Below are 13,789 nucleotides of genomic sequence, written 5' to 3'. Positions count from 1 at the left end.
AAATACATTTGAGAAAGCAGCTTCCGATAGTTTAACTCCTAAAAGTGCACGAGGTGGTGCAATGGATGCACAATACTAATACATCAGGGACGGTTATTTCTGGCTGAGATATACCACGGGAAGGAATAAAGATACTAGGGTGCCAGATCATGCGAATGCATATTATTTTGTGATTTGGCAGTAAGTCTCCGAGGATGATATATGATACTACTTGCGATCATGATATCACCCCCATTGAATCGTGCATAAGTTGTTTTCTTCATTCAACTGGGAGCGAGATCGAATGAGACGCATGTACTTAAGTATATACAATGCTCTAACTACATAACAAAAGCTAGAGTAGGTTCCCATAGATGAGCTATACGACTTAAATCTACTTCGGACGAGCATCTAATCACGGTCACTATTAACAACTTGTATCACACGTTCCTCCATATGTATATCTCCAGGTACCCCATTTACCATTCTAGTCTTTTCAGTTTCACCCCTCAGAACTTCCTCACTTACCATCGCATGATCCGGATGAGGAGGTTTAAAATTCGCCAATTGATATTGAAGCTGTTCTTCAAAAACTGTTTGGCCTGACGAGGCTGCAATGAACCCAAGGAACGCGGGTGATGGATTCAATGGACGGGTACAGAACTCGGGGTGAGCCTGAAGTCCAACAAAATACGGATGATCTAGATTCCGAATGAGGATATAGCCTCAAGTGTAAGTCTTAAGAAAAAACCGACCTTTGAGTTCAAGAACCTGCATCCTCTCTCCCTTTTCATCTTTCCCAACGAACGACAGACCACTCTGTTGTAGTTGATCGACAAACTGAGGGTTGACTTCATAACGATGCCTATGACGTTCCCAGATCTTGCCCACACCACCATACAGCTTCCTAACCTTTGACCAACTTTCACAATCAGGATCAAAGACGGTAGGACGGAGGCCGAGACGCATAGTTCCACCCATATGAGTACGAGATATTTCGGGCATGAAAATGATTATGGGATGTTCAGCGTTGGAATCGAATTCAGCGGATGTAGCTCCTGAATACACATATTTGTCAGGGGAAGAGGCTCCAAGGGATATGCGGCATTTCCTACCTGAAACCTCCAAGACGCTACGTGCCCACTCGATAACTGCGAGCTGGAAACCAAAACAGATGCCAAGGAATGGTATCTTTTGCTCGCGAGCATACTTGATGGCAAGGATCATACCCTCATTTCCGCGAGTTCCGAAACCTCCGGGAACAAGGATACCACTAGACGCCTTAGACTTGAAACGCCTTTAGAAAAGATGAGAGCATGCATTACCTAGCACCAACAACCGCGCGCCACGCATCATGGTATTTTGCAGGATTCGATTCCTGTATCTCAGGCTCTAGATCCGATGATTCTACCCACTGGATCCAGTTCTCAGCGCAAGAAGCATGCAAAAAAGAAATTAAAAGACGAACATGGATAATTAGTTTTCTATGCACCCTGAAGGCGGAATGTTCTAATGATTTTATAACGGACATATACGAGTCTTTTAGGTCTGTGTATTTGCCAACAAGGGCAATGGATACGGAATCAAAGAGACGTTCTTGGCTGTTGAGAGCTGTAAGACAGTGTCGAGCTTCTCGGGACAAACTCACCCAGCAGTCATCTCTCTCCACCGCTTTTCTAGGGACTTGCCCTTTGTAATCATCGCCTCCGGGATAACGAGCTTGTCAAGGCGCAGACGTTTTTTTAGATATTGCACGATCCCTTGTGAATGAAGCAAGAGCGGGACGTGATAAACGGATGATACGTCATGAACCCCAAACACTTGCTCGGAGCTGACATGACAAAACATAGATATTTTGTCTTTTGTGGCGGCGTTGAGGGGTTGTGGTACTATGAGCCGGCATGCAATCTAGTTGCGTGATCAATCAATATATTCAGCTGCGGGAAAGTTGACGTACAAGATCAGGAAGTAAACCGAGCCCTCTAAGGGAATGGACGGTGGTCTGCGTGGGTTTTGTTTTTTGCTCCCCGTGCATATCCGGTACCAGCGAGACGTGTATCAAGGCAAAGTTTTCGTATCCCACGCGAAATTGAAATTGGCGCATGGCTTCGATAAATGGTGCGGATTCAATGTCTCCAACGGTTCCCCCTAGCTGTTGTACTTTCAGATAGACTTAAGAAAACCGACGTGGTGCGGATTCCTTACCTCCACTATACAGACATCAGGTTCCTCGTCAGTGTCGTCTACGGGAATCTTTGAGACTCGTTCGATCCAATCTTGAATTGCATTTGTGACGTGGGGTACGATCTAAACGTAGAGGTGATTAGACCCCGAGACACGCGTCGAATGTATCCATACTTGAACAGTTTTTCCTAGGTATTCTCCTTTCCGCTATAAAATGTAAGTTTCCGTCTCATACCCGCAGTGAACGAGGGCAAACCTCTTTATCAATGACCTCCCGATAAATTTTCCCAGTTGTGATATTGTTGTCTCGGGACAACGTGACATCCAAATACCGTTCATAGTTACCCAGATCTAGATCAACTTCTCCTCCATCGTTGAGGACATAAACCTCGCCTTAATAAAGCGGCTCTATTACGTCTAAATCTCCAGTTGTGGCAGCTTACTGCTCACCATGCTCAGTGGGTCTCATGGTTCCTGCATCAATATTCATATAAGGGTCGATCTTAATAGCAGTGACCTTGAGTCCCGTTGTTTTCAGCAAGAGACCCGTAGATGAAGCTGGATACGATAGATTGAGTTGTAATTATCGGAGCATGGTAAATCATTTGTGGCTGTCCGCACCAATTACACCCTTTCCAATGCCACTGACGACACCGCCTGATACGAGGATATACTTTGTCATGGCTGCTGGATGATGGGATGGCAAAAACGGAATGGCGAGGCTGCAGCTTTGCAGCAAAACAAAACCGCCGACATGTTTTCCCTATTGATTCCGTTTTTGTGTGGCTGTGACCTACGTCACATGGTTGAGGTCTATTAAAGCAGTCTATGTCTGAAAGTCCCAGGTCCTTCTTGATTACGCTCGATGATTGTCTCTGGGCTGGGCACACAGGATTCGCCAATCCTCTTAGATGACGACTCTGAATCCGAGGTCGTGTCAGAACTCATCGATTTTCCTTCGTCCCACCTCGCCCATCGAGATGACTCCGAATTTACCCTCCGACTCTCGCCACGTCCCGGTACTATCCTTTCGAACAAAGCGCGTCTGAATCTTTCCCAATCGTCTGCTCAAAATCTCAGAAAGTATCGTCAAGGTACAATGCTTTCGCTAGTTTTCGGACACCGGGTGACAGTGCTTTCTCCTAGATCTACGACAACATAGGAAACGTAAGCGAGTAACTACATCATCGCATGTGAATGGTGGCTCCTATCTCGCCGGAGGTCAGCTCGACTCTGCCAGTATCATCGTTGATATCACGGTGGACGGCGTTAATAGCGAGACTGAAACAAAGCGGCCACTTCTAAACCAACCGAAAAAGATATCACAAAGCCAAGTTGGCCCGCCCACGAAGAGACCCAAGCATAGTCACAAACCAAATAATGAACCTATTGCATTGCCAGATCGCCCTCCACCCGCCACCCCTCAGGCATCGTCCTCTACGTCCATCCCGAATCTCTCTTGTGCTCCAGGACCCACCCCACGTCCGGATGCACCGCGGCTCGTCCCGAAGCAATCACGATTCTCCGATTCTACAACGCTACCCTCTTCTATGTCATCTACCTCTTATCAATTCGACCCTATACCTCTTTCGTTTCCCGTAGCCTCTCCGGATCAGTTTCCCAGTCAATTCGTGTCAATGATGCAGGAACCATTCCCTGTCATGAACATGGACTTTGATCCAATGCTTTGGGCAATGTCTATGTCCATGAACGGACTCGCCGCGTCATCAACTCCTATCCCGCCAATGGGCATACCTCTGCCACCAAAGCCGACAACATCAGGGAAGCAGCAACCTAAACTCTCGCGTCCAAAATCATCCGTCAAACCAGAACCAAGACCCCGTATTCCTCCTCCAAAGACGTCTACCAAATCAGACGATACCATTACGGAAAACCTGCCCGCGCGACCACCGCATTCAAACGAAGGGGCTTCCATCTCTCGCCAAAGACCGTTTACACTTCGTCCCACCACCGATATTTCGATGACCGCTCCAGCGTACATTCCTATCGGAAAACCTGATTTTCGCGATATACATGGTGTATTTCCAATAATTTCATCTTTGATGCTTCCTGCCCCATCTGGCGTGGGGTCAGGATCTTTCACTCCCGACCTTGATCGAACACTTGTTTTGGAAAACCTTCCGAAATGTACCTGCTCTAAAGTTTGGATACAAAGCTGGTGTCTGAAAGCTTGTGGGTCGCTGCCGAAGCTAATTCTACTTGGACCGCGGAGAGCGTTTATCATGTTCGAACTACCCATTCACGCCATTAACGCTTGGTCCAGTCCGAAGTTGGGAGTAGATGAGAATGGATCTCGTACCATCGGTATAAGTGGAGAATCTAAAGCAAGGGAGGACGTTATAACGGCATATTGGTATAGACCTGACGTGGTGAAGGAGAGGCAATTGATGATAAGTTGGAAGTCGTCGAAGAAAATGGTTACAGAAATCAAGGAGATGTTGGCCCTGTCAGTGGATGAATCAGTCGTAGTAAAGGTCCTGACTGAGCAGTCTGACAAGATGCTGAAGCTGTGCCAGGTTCAGCAACAGGTGCCAATGGATGAACCGAGAGTTGAGCTGCAGAAAATGGCGGATCGGATGGGGTTTCTCGAAAATTTGGCTGAGGTTGTCAGAGGCGCATCTACTGAGGAAGAGATCTTAAAATGGGAGCAAAGAGAGATTGGGTGGCTGGAGAGAGAAAGGAGGATGAAAACACTGCCTCATGACTGGAGAGGACGCTTTGAAATGGAGAAGGTTGGAGGAGAGGAGGAGAGGAAAAATGGGAGGAATAAGAGTACTCTCCGTTGCCTGAATGCTCAAACGGTGCCTGTGTTCATTCTAGATCGAAACCAACGAAACGCTTCAGGTACATCTACTTCAACCGGCGGCACTTTCTCCACGAATGCCGTCCCGGGTCCTAGTTCGGTTTCGAAGCTACCATTGGCATCCACTTCGCCGCTTCTACCTGCGAGAGCCAAACCATTGCAAAAGCCACCGCTATCTTCATCCAGCCATATCACCACTACAACCAGTAGGATCGCCCCGCTGGGAAAATCAGACTCCCGCTTCGGCCAGACCGCCTGGAAAAGTTCTGAATCCACGACTCCTATGAGACACTCGTCAGGGCCAAGTTCTTACCCTCTTCCTGCAACATTACCTGCGAAACCCCAGTTGACGGATATGATTTCAAGTGACGCTACCACACCTCCCATCCACCCTACTATCCCTTCGTTCACTAAAGAGAAATCACCGCATAATATTCTTCGTATCTCCCCGGCCCACTCGATCCTGGATGACCCTAAAGAGGTAGCAGAGCCTTTGGAATCTCAGACTGTATCAAGCGATATACCCCCCCATTCTCCCCTCAGTTCTACCACAAGAATTCAACCCCAGCCAGGTAACTCGTCCGAATCAATCAAACTCCAGCTTCCCATGGCGTCAAGTTCTGTTTCTTCGGTTGCCGCGGAGTCGGTGTCGATTTTGAGCTCGGGTAAGGCGGCTGCTTCGACTTCTACTGGAATCTCGGCTTCTTCAACGTTGGCTTCCGCTCCTGTTATGGCCGATGCCTCAAGCTTTGGAGAAGACAAGCCTGATCGAGTTCAAATTTCAGATACCATTACGGCTCAAAATGTGGCTGTGAAAGCAGGAAGCCCAGCTGCCGTGGCGCCGCCACTAACATTGGTTTCAGCACCGAGGCCACCTCCAGGTATACCACGCAGGATGATCCTAGAGCTCAAGAGAGTGCTGGAGAAATCAACAGAGGAGCGGCAACGATTCCTAGAGAAAGAATTAAAATTCACTAGGCGTATTATGGACGAACTGATGACGGTCACTGGTAAAAAGGAAAGAAAGCAAGTGACGGATTTATGGCAGCAGAAGATCAGGTGGGCGTCTTCCGTTTCGCCAGACAGTCTCGATTTTGTGTGGTGGCTCAATTTCCTTGCTGTGTCGTTGGATGCATGGCGACTTTAGGATCATCGACGAGGTTGCCCGAAGTATCAGGAACGAAGCGAAAGTATGGTACTCTCAAGAGACGAAGACCTGGATACGTATGCGATGGCCCGATTCTCTGGATACCTCCGGCGTACTTGTGATTGACGATGAGGATGAAGATTAGCTTAGGAAATAGTTTGTGCCATTTCGTCCGTTACTGCCAAGTTTTGGCTTGGCTTCTATAGCTCGTTGCGTTTGGGTTTGATGTCTCGGCTCTCAATTTCCCGAATGGCTTCAGGTGACCTCAATTTCCGCAGTTGTCCTTTGTTTTCTATCTCTTTGCAACTGTCAGGTTTATTAGCATTTCTATTCATGACACTCATAGGGAGTTTCTTTTCTCTATATTGCATATTGTAGTCTCAACGCTCTGTTAGGGCCTTATCAAGTATAATCATCTTATATTTCCAATCGACAGTGAGTGCCACTTTCACTTTGAGTGTCTAGCTGATGTTCTGATTTTTTTAGCATTGCATTCGCATACATGATTCATATCGTGACTTTCTTTATCTACCTTGATTCTTACATGGATAATGAGGCTGACGACGCACGATAATTTTTCCAGTTTTTTTCCCCAATTCTCGTGGTGCACTCGACGGTCTTCGGAGGTTATCAACCCTCTTTTGGGTGACATTTCTCCGATGTCCGAGTGCCGCATTTGATCCCTTCTTTCCTTCTTTCCTTTGTTCTTAGCTCCTCGCTGTGGTTCTTTTTTTGTTCTTGTTTCTTTATTAGGATATCAATCTCCCCCTTTCCCCCCCAATTTCCACATTAGTTCCTTCGATCGCAATGTTCCCGTAGACATGTTAAATCTTATTTCTTTTTGCGTGACTCTGCTTTGGTATCGATTATCGATTTCCCGTACTAAGGCACACACAGACTGAGGTAAATAATATCCGAATCTCCGTGCATAAGCTTCTGCGCAGAGGTGTGTTTCAAGTAACAGCAATGGCTCAGTGGATTCTGTTTCAAACATCAATTTTTATTTGTGTTTGCGAGAGCCAGTTTAGAAGGCTGACCCTTAGTTGTCGCACGAAGAACAACGGTCTTGTATACTTACTCTTCAGCCGATAATGGTGATTTGCGGCGCAGAGTGAAGTTTCTTGTTCTGGCTTTTTGCCGATGGAAAATGGAAGAATCTTGAAGACAATTTCTGCCGATCGGGGGCCGTGTGTAATTGGCTCCTGAGGCTTGAGGAAGCTTTTGATAGATTGCTTTGCTTTATTGCTTTATAGATATTGGGCGGCTCACCGATGCAGATTAAGATATGCTAGAATATTCAACTCTGAGATTATTGTTTGCTTAGTTTGCTACATTTAGCGCCGCTCGTGTAGTTCTATGAAACGTAGGCTCGAGGACGTTGGACTTTTTCGGGGTACAGTCCATGAGGGGCCTTCGTGCAGTGCCCATCATTTACCTGGTCTCATTTGCCTCCGCATCGTTTCCCAGGAACCACAAAATCCCTTCTTTGGATAAGCTTCGGAAATGCTGTTGAACAATTAATCCTATTCTAGCGTTGATGGGGTCGACCAAGCTGTTATTGTGTTATTATTGAATCAGATCTGTAGAACAGTCGGCAGAAACCACTGATTTGGGTTGATCGATCTATCAGAATTCGGAACTGCATTGAATTATGGCAAGTAGCAATAAGTATGCTAAAATTCTCGCTCAAAGCTCATTTATGCAAAGAACAATGAGGCTGGGACCAAGATAATGGGCGTTTCCATGGGCGCCGATGTGAACGGCTTCAAGCGTTTGTTTGTTGTTCAGCAGTGCGGGACCAGTGCCGTTCCAGCATGTTCTAGAGCGTGACTCGGATATACAGCGACACTAGTTTTCTACTGGTAGCTGGCTGTTCATTTCAAGCTGAATGAACTAGTACGCCATATTGGTACCAGTGACTGAGATTTGGAAGGCCACGGAGCGAATGGACTCGGGTTTGTACAGGTACAAGGCATACGACCTAAGATAAAGTGCTCTGGCTGTGAAACGGATTGATTTGTCAGCGCTTCTCGTGACGTGCACAGCTTACAAAAACAAGTGCAAGACCGGGTTCCTTGCTTAGCCCTCCACCACCACCAGGTTTTTGCCTGCCCTTTCTACCCCTTCGCAGACAGGTACGTATGGATCTCGCTGCTGTATTGTTCCCCGCTTAACGCTTTCTTGTCGCCCGTTATCGTCCTGGTATCGCATCGCCCGCCATCTGTTCACCATCACCTTTGATCGTGTGCGATTTGGGTCGCGTAGCAGCTTTCCACTCTCACTTTCTCATTCGCAATGGCTCTCCGTCGCATTACCAGGGTACGTATTCCATCGCGATGGCAACTGCCTTATCGCGCAGCTATACGCTCAGGGGCACACCGCTAACATCATGATGCAGGAATTGAATGACCTCGGTCGCGACCCACCGTCATCTTGTAGTGCTGGCCCAACTGGCGAGAATATGTTCCAATGGCAGGCGACCATCATGGGGCCTGTAAGTGTTTCTAGCCTTATCACGTCGTTTATGACTGATTTTTATCCAGGGTGATTCACCCTACTCTGGAGGCGTCTTCTTCCTGTCTATAACATTCCCCACGGATTATCCTTTCAAGCCCCCCAAAGTTAGCTTCACGACAAAGATCTACCACCCCAATATCAATGCCAATGGTTCCATTTGCTTGGATATCCTGAGGGATCAATGGTCGCCCGCATTGACCATCTCGAAGGGTCAGTCATTAGTTATAGTCATACCACATCATCGCCATCTGACTCATATTGCTTAAGTCCTACTTTCGATTTGCTCAATGCTGACCGACCCTAATCCTGATGATCCTCTGGTTCCGGACATCGCTCATTTGTACAAGACTGATCGAGCGCGGTATGAGGCAACGGCCCGAGAGTGGACGAGGAAGTGAGTAATTAACCCAGTTCGTGCGATCGTAGACCTATATTGATGCCCTCTCCAGATATGCTATGTAGCCAGTACTGTCGCCATTGGAAAACAGCTTTCTAGGCTGCGGAACGTTGGCACGGGTTTACGCTGTACACATATCCTTGTTTTTTCCATTCATGTTTTAGTAATACAATTCCTAAATCTCAATCTTGTCGTGAAAGCCCTGTATATGGTGTATTACGGTTGGGGCAACTATATGTCTGCCGTATGAGTTCCAAGCTGCCTCTCGTATTAAAACTGAATATTGAATCATTGAAGCGTTCATATCAGGACCCCGGATAATTTCTATGTATGTCCGAATCAGTCGCCCGTTCGGACGGAATTTTGACTCCGCTGCCCGGCTGGATCGAAAATATGTGACGCAAAAATCCAATGTTGCCTTCTAGACCTGAGACGCCTAATCATGATGGTAAGTTGTAATGTAAAACCTATCAAGGGTAACGGTGTTTGATCATGATTCGTACATACCATCTTTTTTACTGTCGTTATCTGTGCGACGGGCGGTTATGATTAAGATGCTACATTACTCCTTAGAATATATTCAATCATGGCCGGCACCCTCGACAATGAATTCAACGCGCAAGGTTTCATAATTAGTGAATGGATCAAGTGTGGGTGAGAAGCTTTATTAGTAAATGTTGAACATGGACACATCATAATCACATCACAATTCTTTCAATCTCAATATACATTTACCCTATTACTGGTACTGCTATCAATGCGGCCCACACGGCCCGCAACATCTCACCTCTAAACCCTGGAACTGGAAGCATGGACAGCCGATACATATGGTCGAAGTTCATGCTTTTGAATTGATCCGACTGCGAAGTTCCAACTTCGATCGTCTCAAACTGGGGATCTCGGACCCAACTGCTCTACGGTCATAAATCCCGTTGGCTGTTGATTGATTATCTGGTTCACGATGAAACCAAATACAACTTCCTATTTCTTCCTTCACACAATTTGTTGACTCCCTCTTTTTCAATTTTTTTGAGACTGACTCTCTCATAGGTCTCGTAGTTAGAGTGTATAAGGTAGATTCTAAGGTTCCCATGTCTTATGCCTCGAGCACTCGCTCGACATCGAACAGGCGCATGAAGATCTTCTAAGTTCTAAGTTACCACTGCCCTCCTCCAATCCAGTCCAACCTCAATCAGAGGAATATGTCAACTTCACCAAATTATTACACTAATATACTAGTGACTAAGGACATCGGGGAGGCAGTCAAGGACCATCTAAAAGGGCGCTGGTGAAGAGGTAGATTAGATGTTTGACCGCTTCACAATTTTGTGGCAGAGCTCTTGTTTTGACCCGAAGTTTTGGACTTTTAGAGAGGCCGGATCGTGAAACGCGGGCAGATATTCGTCCGTTCCGTCAGGCGGATTCATTTCGGGACAGGAAATTGAAAAGGAGTTCGGACAGAAAAGCGGAAAACGACCCATTTGGGATCCAAGCCAGTGTAGTATTGCACTGGTAGCGGCCATGGCCCGTGAGAATTAAGAGAATTAACCCAAAGTCAACTCGTATGATATCACAGAGCTGAATCATCTCGTGTCATAGGAAAAACGCGTTTCCACTGTCACCGGCTTCAAGTTGTGTCTATGATCTTCGGAAAACTGAAGGTAGCCTGACGATTGTCAGACTGATTATCGCTGAGGCTCAGAGCAGTACTATTTAGTCAGGCAGAGAAATGCAGTCTGCACCTGAGGAAGAAATTTCCTGGATCCAGGCAGATCAGCCTGACAAACATAACGGGATCAGACACATTGATTGGCCGTTTAATAAAATAGTTATAAATATAACTCATACATCGCCGGACCTGACAACCGTATTCGATACCGCGATACCCTACGATGCTCCACCCAAAGTGTTAGAGGTGTGACAAAAGATAACTTGTGCATAAATTCCCATCACAAAGTCTACTACTTGTGATGATGATGAGGGGAGTTCTCATAGGTTGTTAGCGGTGTCCTAAGGCTATGGGCCGGGAATAAGACCAGCTTTGTATACGACCGAGGCGAGAACTTGTTTCACCGTAAGCCGATAAGGTACAGTCAAAGACTGTATGGTAAAGACACCTGGCGGCCTGGTCATGCTGGTATCTCAGCTTTTCGAATGTCTCTCATGGTCAACCCTTCGTACTTCTGTATTCTCATAAGTTTAGTTCTATGGTTTCTTACCGACTCAGAGCCAAATGTCTCGCTTTTTATATATTCAACTGAGGCAATCGCTGTATATCGACTGACCAGTTACACGGAGTAGTTACTTTCGCTAATAGTCGTTTTTTACATTTGTTCTTACGCCTCAAGTATCGAAAACGAGGGACTGATTAGTATCTGGACAGATAAGGTCAAGGGTCAATGACCAGTGGCATTGAACTTTTGATTAATCCTCTCACTGACAGTTGCCAGCAACTGAGTTAGGACTGGCAGTATTGGGAATTGATGCCATCAACTTGATTAGGACTCGTAAAAAGAGTTTGATGGTTTAAAACCACCGTGTTATCTACCCCCACTGACGACCGGCTTGGGCGCATTCTTATTGAGCTCAGGAACTCAATTGACGCGACAAGCAGATGCCTTGATTAAATCCAGGGTTTTTGCGACACTTTGTTTATGATTGACTCATTGCAGCGGAACCGCATACGCTTGGAGATTTGACCTCAAATGGTTACCAACCAAATAAGATTTGAAACCAATTCGCCCATGTTCCTTTGCGCCGTGCGGTACCATCAACGTGGCAAAGAGAGTTGCTTTACTGTGGCTGTATCCCGTATTCCTCGTCTTGCTCCAGTTTCAGCTCTTCTCTCGTGAGTTTTGGCTTTCGAGTCTAGCTGTAAGTTCCGATGGATCTGATGCGTCGCGCGACAAAGTCCAGGAAAGAAGCCGGGCAGTCTGACTCACAGGATGGTTGTTTAAAAGCCTCAAGGATGGCCGCCAAATCGACATTCCATTCTACGCTTCATATTTCCGCTTTTTCTTCACCTTTCGAGCTTGTATTCTTCGTCTTCGTCTTTTCTTCAACTTCTTTGTTCCCCCCTTTTACTCGCCATGCAACACCAAAACCCCTTCGGTAGCTGGGCGGAGGCTGGCCAGGGTCATTCCTCTGGCTCGCTCTGGAACAGTAATCCAGCACCCTCTGTTTTTGGTGCACTTCCCTATCCACCCCCTCCCTCGAGAACCATCACGTATTATCTTACTGGCTTCAAGCCTGATATTTTCAACTGTTGTGTCATCGGTTCACAAAATCAGGTGTATTACCAGATTGTGACTGATAGTAATATGCCGGGTTACACTGTGATCAAGAACGCCGAAGGAAAGAACATTTCCTTGATAGAGTGGCAGGCTCATCCGTTCGTGGAAATTCGCGGAGTGTTGGCTAAGCAAAATGTCATGAATTGGTTGCGTGTTTCCCCCGACAATAGGTAAGTGATGTGCAGTGGTATACATATCCTTTTTAACAATGATTTTGTGTGTTTTACCCATAGTTACAGGTCAATGGAAATCAGAGGCACGCGTTACATTTGGGCTCCTCGCGACAAATCTATTAATGTGGGTCCTATTAAGCCGTTACAAACACGCGTAATGTTGATATTCACCCTTTCTCCTGAAGCTGTACTCTGGTGGAAATGGAACTCCTGCGATGTTCCTCGCTAAGGTCACCAGATCAGGAAATCAAACCATCACGATCGAAATGATCCCTGACGCCATTCAATTGGGTCTTTTGGACCCTATTGTCACGGCAACTACTCTACTTCTTTCTGGACGAAACATCGACTAGCTCAGGCTGCATAATATAGATAGGCCGACTCGCAAACTCACTCGCTACGACTACGACCTCTTACTTATTTATTATGCGATGTGTCTTATATATTTCACTAACTTATATTAAAGCAGTGTAGCATATCTCGGGATATATTTATTAGACATATACAATTATTAGCGTAGTTTACCATGATTATTTATTATCAGTCTGCTTACTATCTTTTGATCATCGCGAACTCGACTCGTCAGGCGCCAAAACCTGGCAGTCTGAGTCCAATCATCCTTTGATTCAATATACGTGGCTTATTTATATTATTTTTTCGCCCTTGCCATTGGACTTGATTGGATATCCACCTGAGCGTGATGTAAAAAAATATCTGCCTTGCTATTTGCATTCTCAGACTCTCTTGCTCTGACCGCCACCATCTGGTACCAACAGCAGGTCCTCTCCCATGATCATTGGCGATAACATTGAGCATATGCGTCCGATACGAGAGATTGACCTCTGATATCTCTGAATTTTAGGCTCCCTGTGGCGGCATAAGATAGTACGTGATCATCAACAGAAAACTCGGGAATCCGTTTACTTTTCCGTTCAAGTTACATGTGTCCCAATCTTTGTCTGAGAAATCTTCCAGTTGCAGGGAAGAAACTTTCGTGCTGGGCATATGTTTATGTGTCCCATTGCTGCTTCCAGGATCGAATCGTTGAAGACCAACGTGGAGCACATACTAGAAATAAAGGTCTATTTCCCCGATGCCGGCTCCGTCCTACCGAAAGTCTTGTCATTTTCCAGGTTCCATGTGCAGCTATCGTGCTTCTTTCGTCATATTTGCTCTGCCAGATACAATTTCTCGACTCAGTGGCTCGTTAACTCCGAACCTTTGGATTGTCAAGTGATCAACTCATCCGACGGACTACAATTTCATTCATGGATC

The 13,789-nt window shown here is 46.2% G+C and overlaps 5 protein-coding genes across 5 annotated transcripts; 2 read left to right on the top strand and 3 right to left on the bottom strand.

The window, feature by feature from the left end:
* Positions 1-347: 347 nt before the first annotated feature.
* On the bottom strand, positions 348-2,653 carry AGABI2DRAFT_225328 (hypothetical protein; the record flags this gene model as incomplete). Its single annotated transcript, XM_006463430.1, has 11 exons — positions 348-680; positions 735-1,037; positions 1,095-1,252; positions 1,305-1,393; positions 1,448-1,580; positions 1,628-1,887; positions 1,937-2,131; positions 2,185-2,286; positions 2,338-2,370; positions 2,420-2,556; positions 2,614-2,653. The coding sequence occupies 11 exons, from the start codon at positions 2,651-2,653 to the stop codon at positions 391-393; spliced, it is 1,740 nt and encodes a 579-aa protein (XP_006463493.1). The 3' UTR covers positions 348-390.
* Positions 2,654-3,717: 1,064 nt separating this feature from the next.
* AGABI2DRAFT_194301 (hypothetical protein) lies at positions 3,718-4,865 on the bottom strand. The gene has a single exon (XM_006463429.1). The coding sequence runs from the start codon at positions 4,421-4,423 to the stop codon at positions 3,788-3,790; it is 636 nt and encodes a 211-aa protein (XP_006463492.1). The 5' UTR covers positions 4,424-4,865; the 3' UTR covers positions 3,718-3,787.
* On the bottom strand, positions 4,857-6,039 carry AGABI2DRAFT_194300 (hypothetical protein). Its single transcript, XM_006463428.1, has 2 exons — positions 5,322-6,039; positions 4,857-5,270 (listed from the first exon to the last, which is right to left on the bottom strand). Exons 1-2 carry the CDS (start codon positions 5,372-5,374, stop codon positions 4,979-4,981), a joined length of 345 nt encoding a protein of 114 aa, XP_006463491.1. The 5' UTR covers positions 5,375-6,039; the 3' UTR covers positions 4,857-4,978.
* Positions 6,040-8,219: 2,180 nt separating this feature from the next.
* AGABI2DRAFT_137870 (hypothetical protein) lies at positions 8,220-9,280 on the top strand. The gene is made up of 6 exons (XM_006463427.1): positions 8,220-8,269; positions 8,400-8,453; positions 8,533-8,628; positions 8,678-8,861; positions 8,919-9,045; positions 9,101-9,280. Exons 2-6 carry the CDS (start codon positions 8,430-8,432, stop codon positions 9,111-9,113), a joined length of 444 nt encoding a protein of 147 aa, XP_006463490.1. The 5' UTR covers positions 8,220-8,269; positions 8,400-8,429; the 3' UTR covers positions 9,114-9,280.
* A 2,857-nt stretch (positions 9,281-12,137) lies between these two features.
* On the top strand, positions 12,138-13,040 carry AGABI2DRAFT_179825 (hypothetical protein; the record flags this gene model as incomplete). Its single annotated transcript, XM_006463426.1, has 3 exons — positions 12,138-12,511; positions 12,575-12,638; positions 12,700-13,040. The coding sequence occupies 3 exons, from the start codon at positions 12,138-12,140 to the stop codon at positions 12,865-12,867; spliced, it is 606 nt and encodes a 201-aa protein (XP_006463489.1). The 3' UTR covers positions 12,868-13,040.
* Positions 13,041-13,789: the final 749 nt, after the last annotated feature.

This window comes from Agaricus bisporus, assembly GCF_000300575.1.
Source record: "Agaricus bisporus var. bisporus H97 unplaced genomic scaffold AGABI2scaffold_8, whole genome shotgun sequence".
NCBI classification, from domain to species: domain Eukaryota; kingdom Fungi; phylum Basidiomycota; class Agaricomycetes; order Agaricales; family Agaricaceae; genus Agaricus; species Agaricus bisporus.
This window is presented reverse-complemented; position numbering and strand designations above follow the sequence as displayed.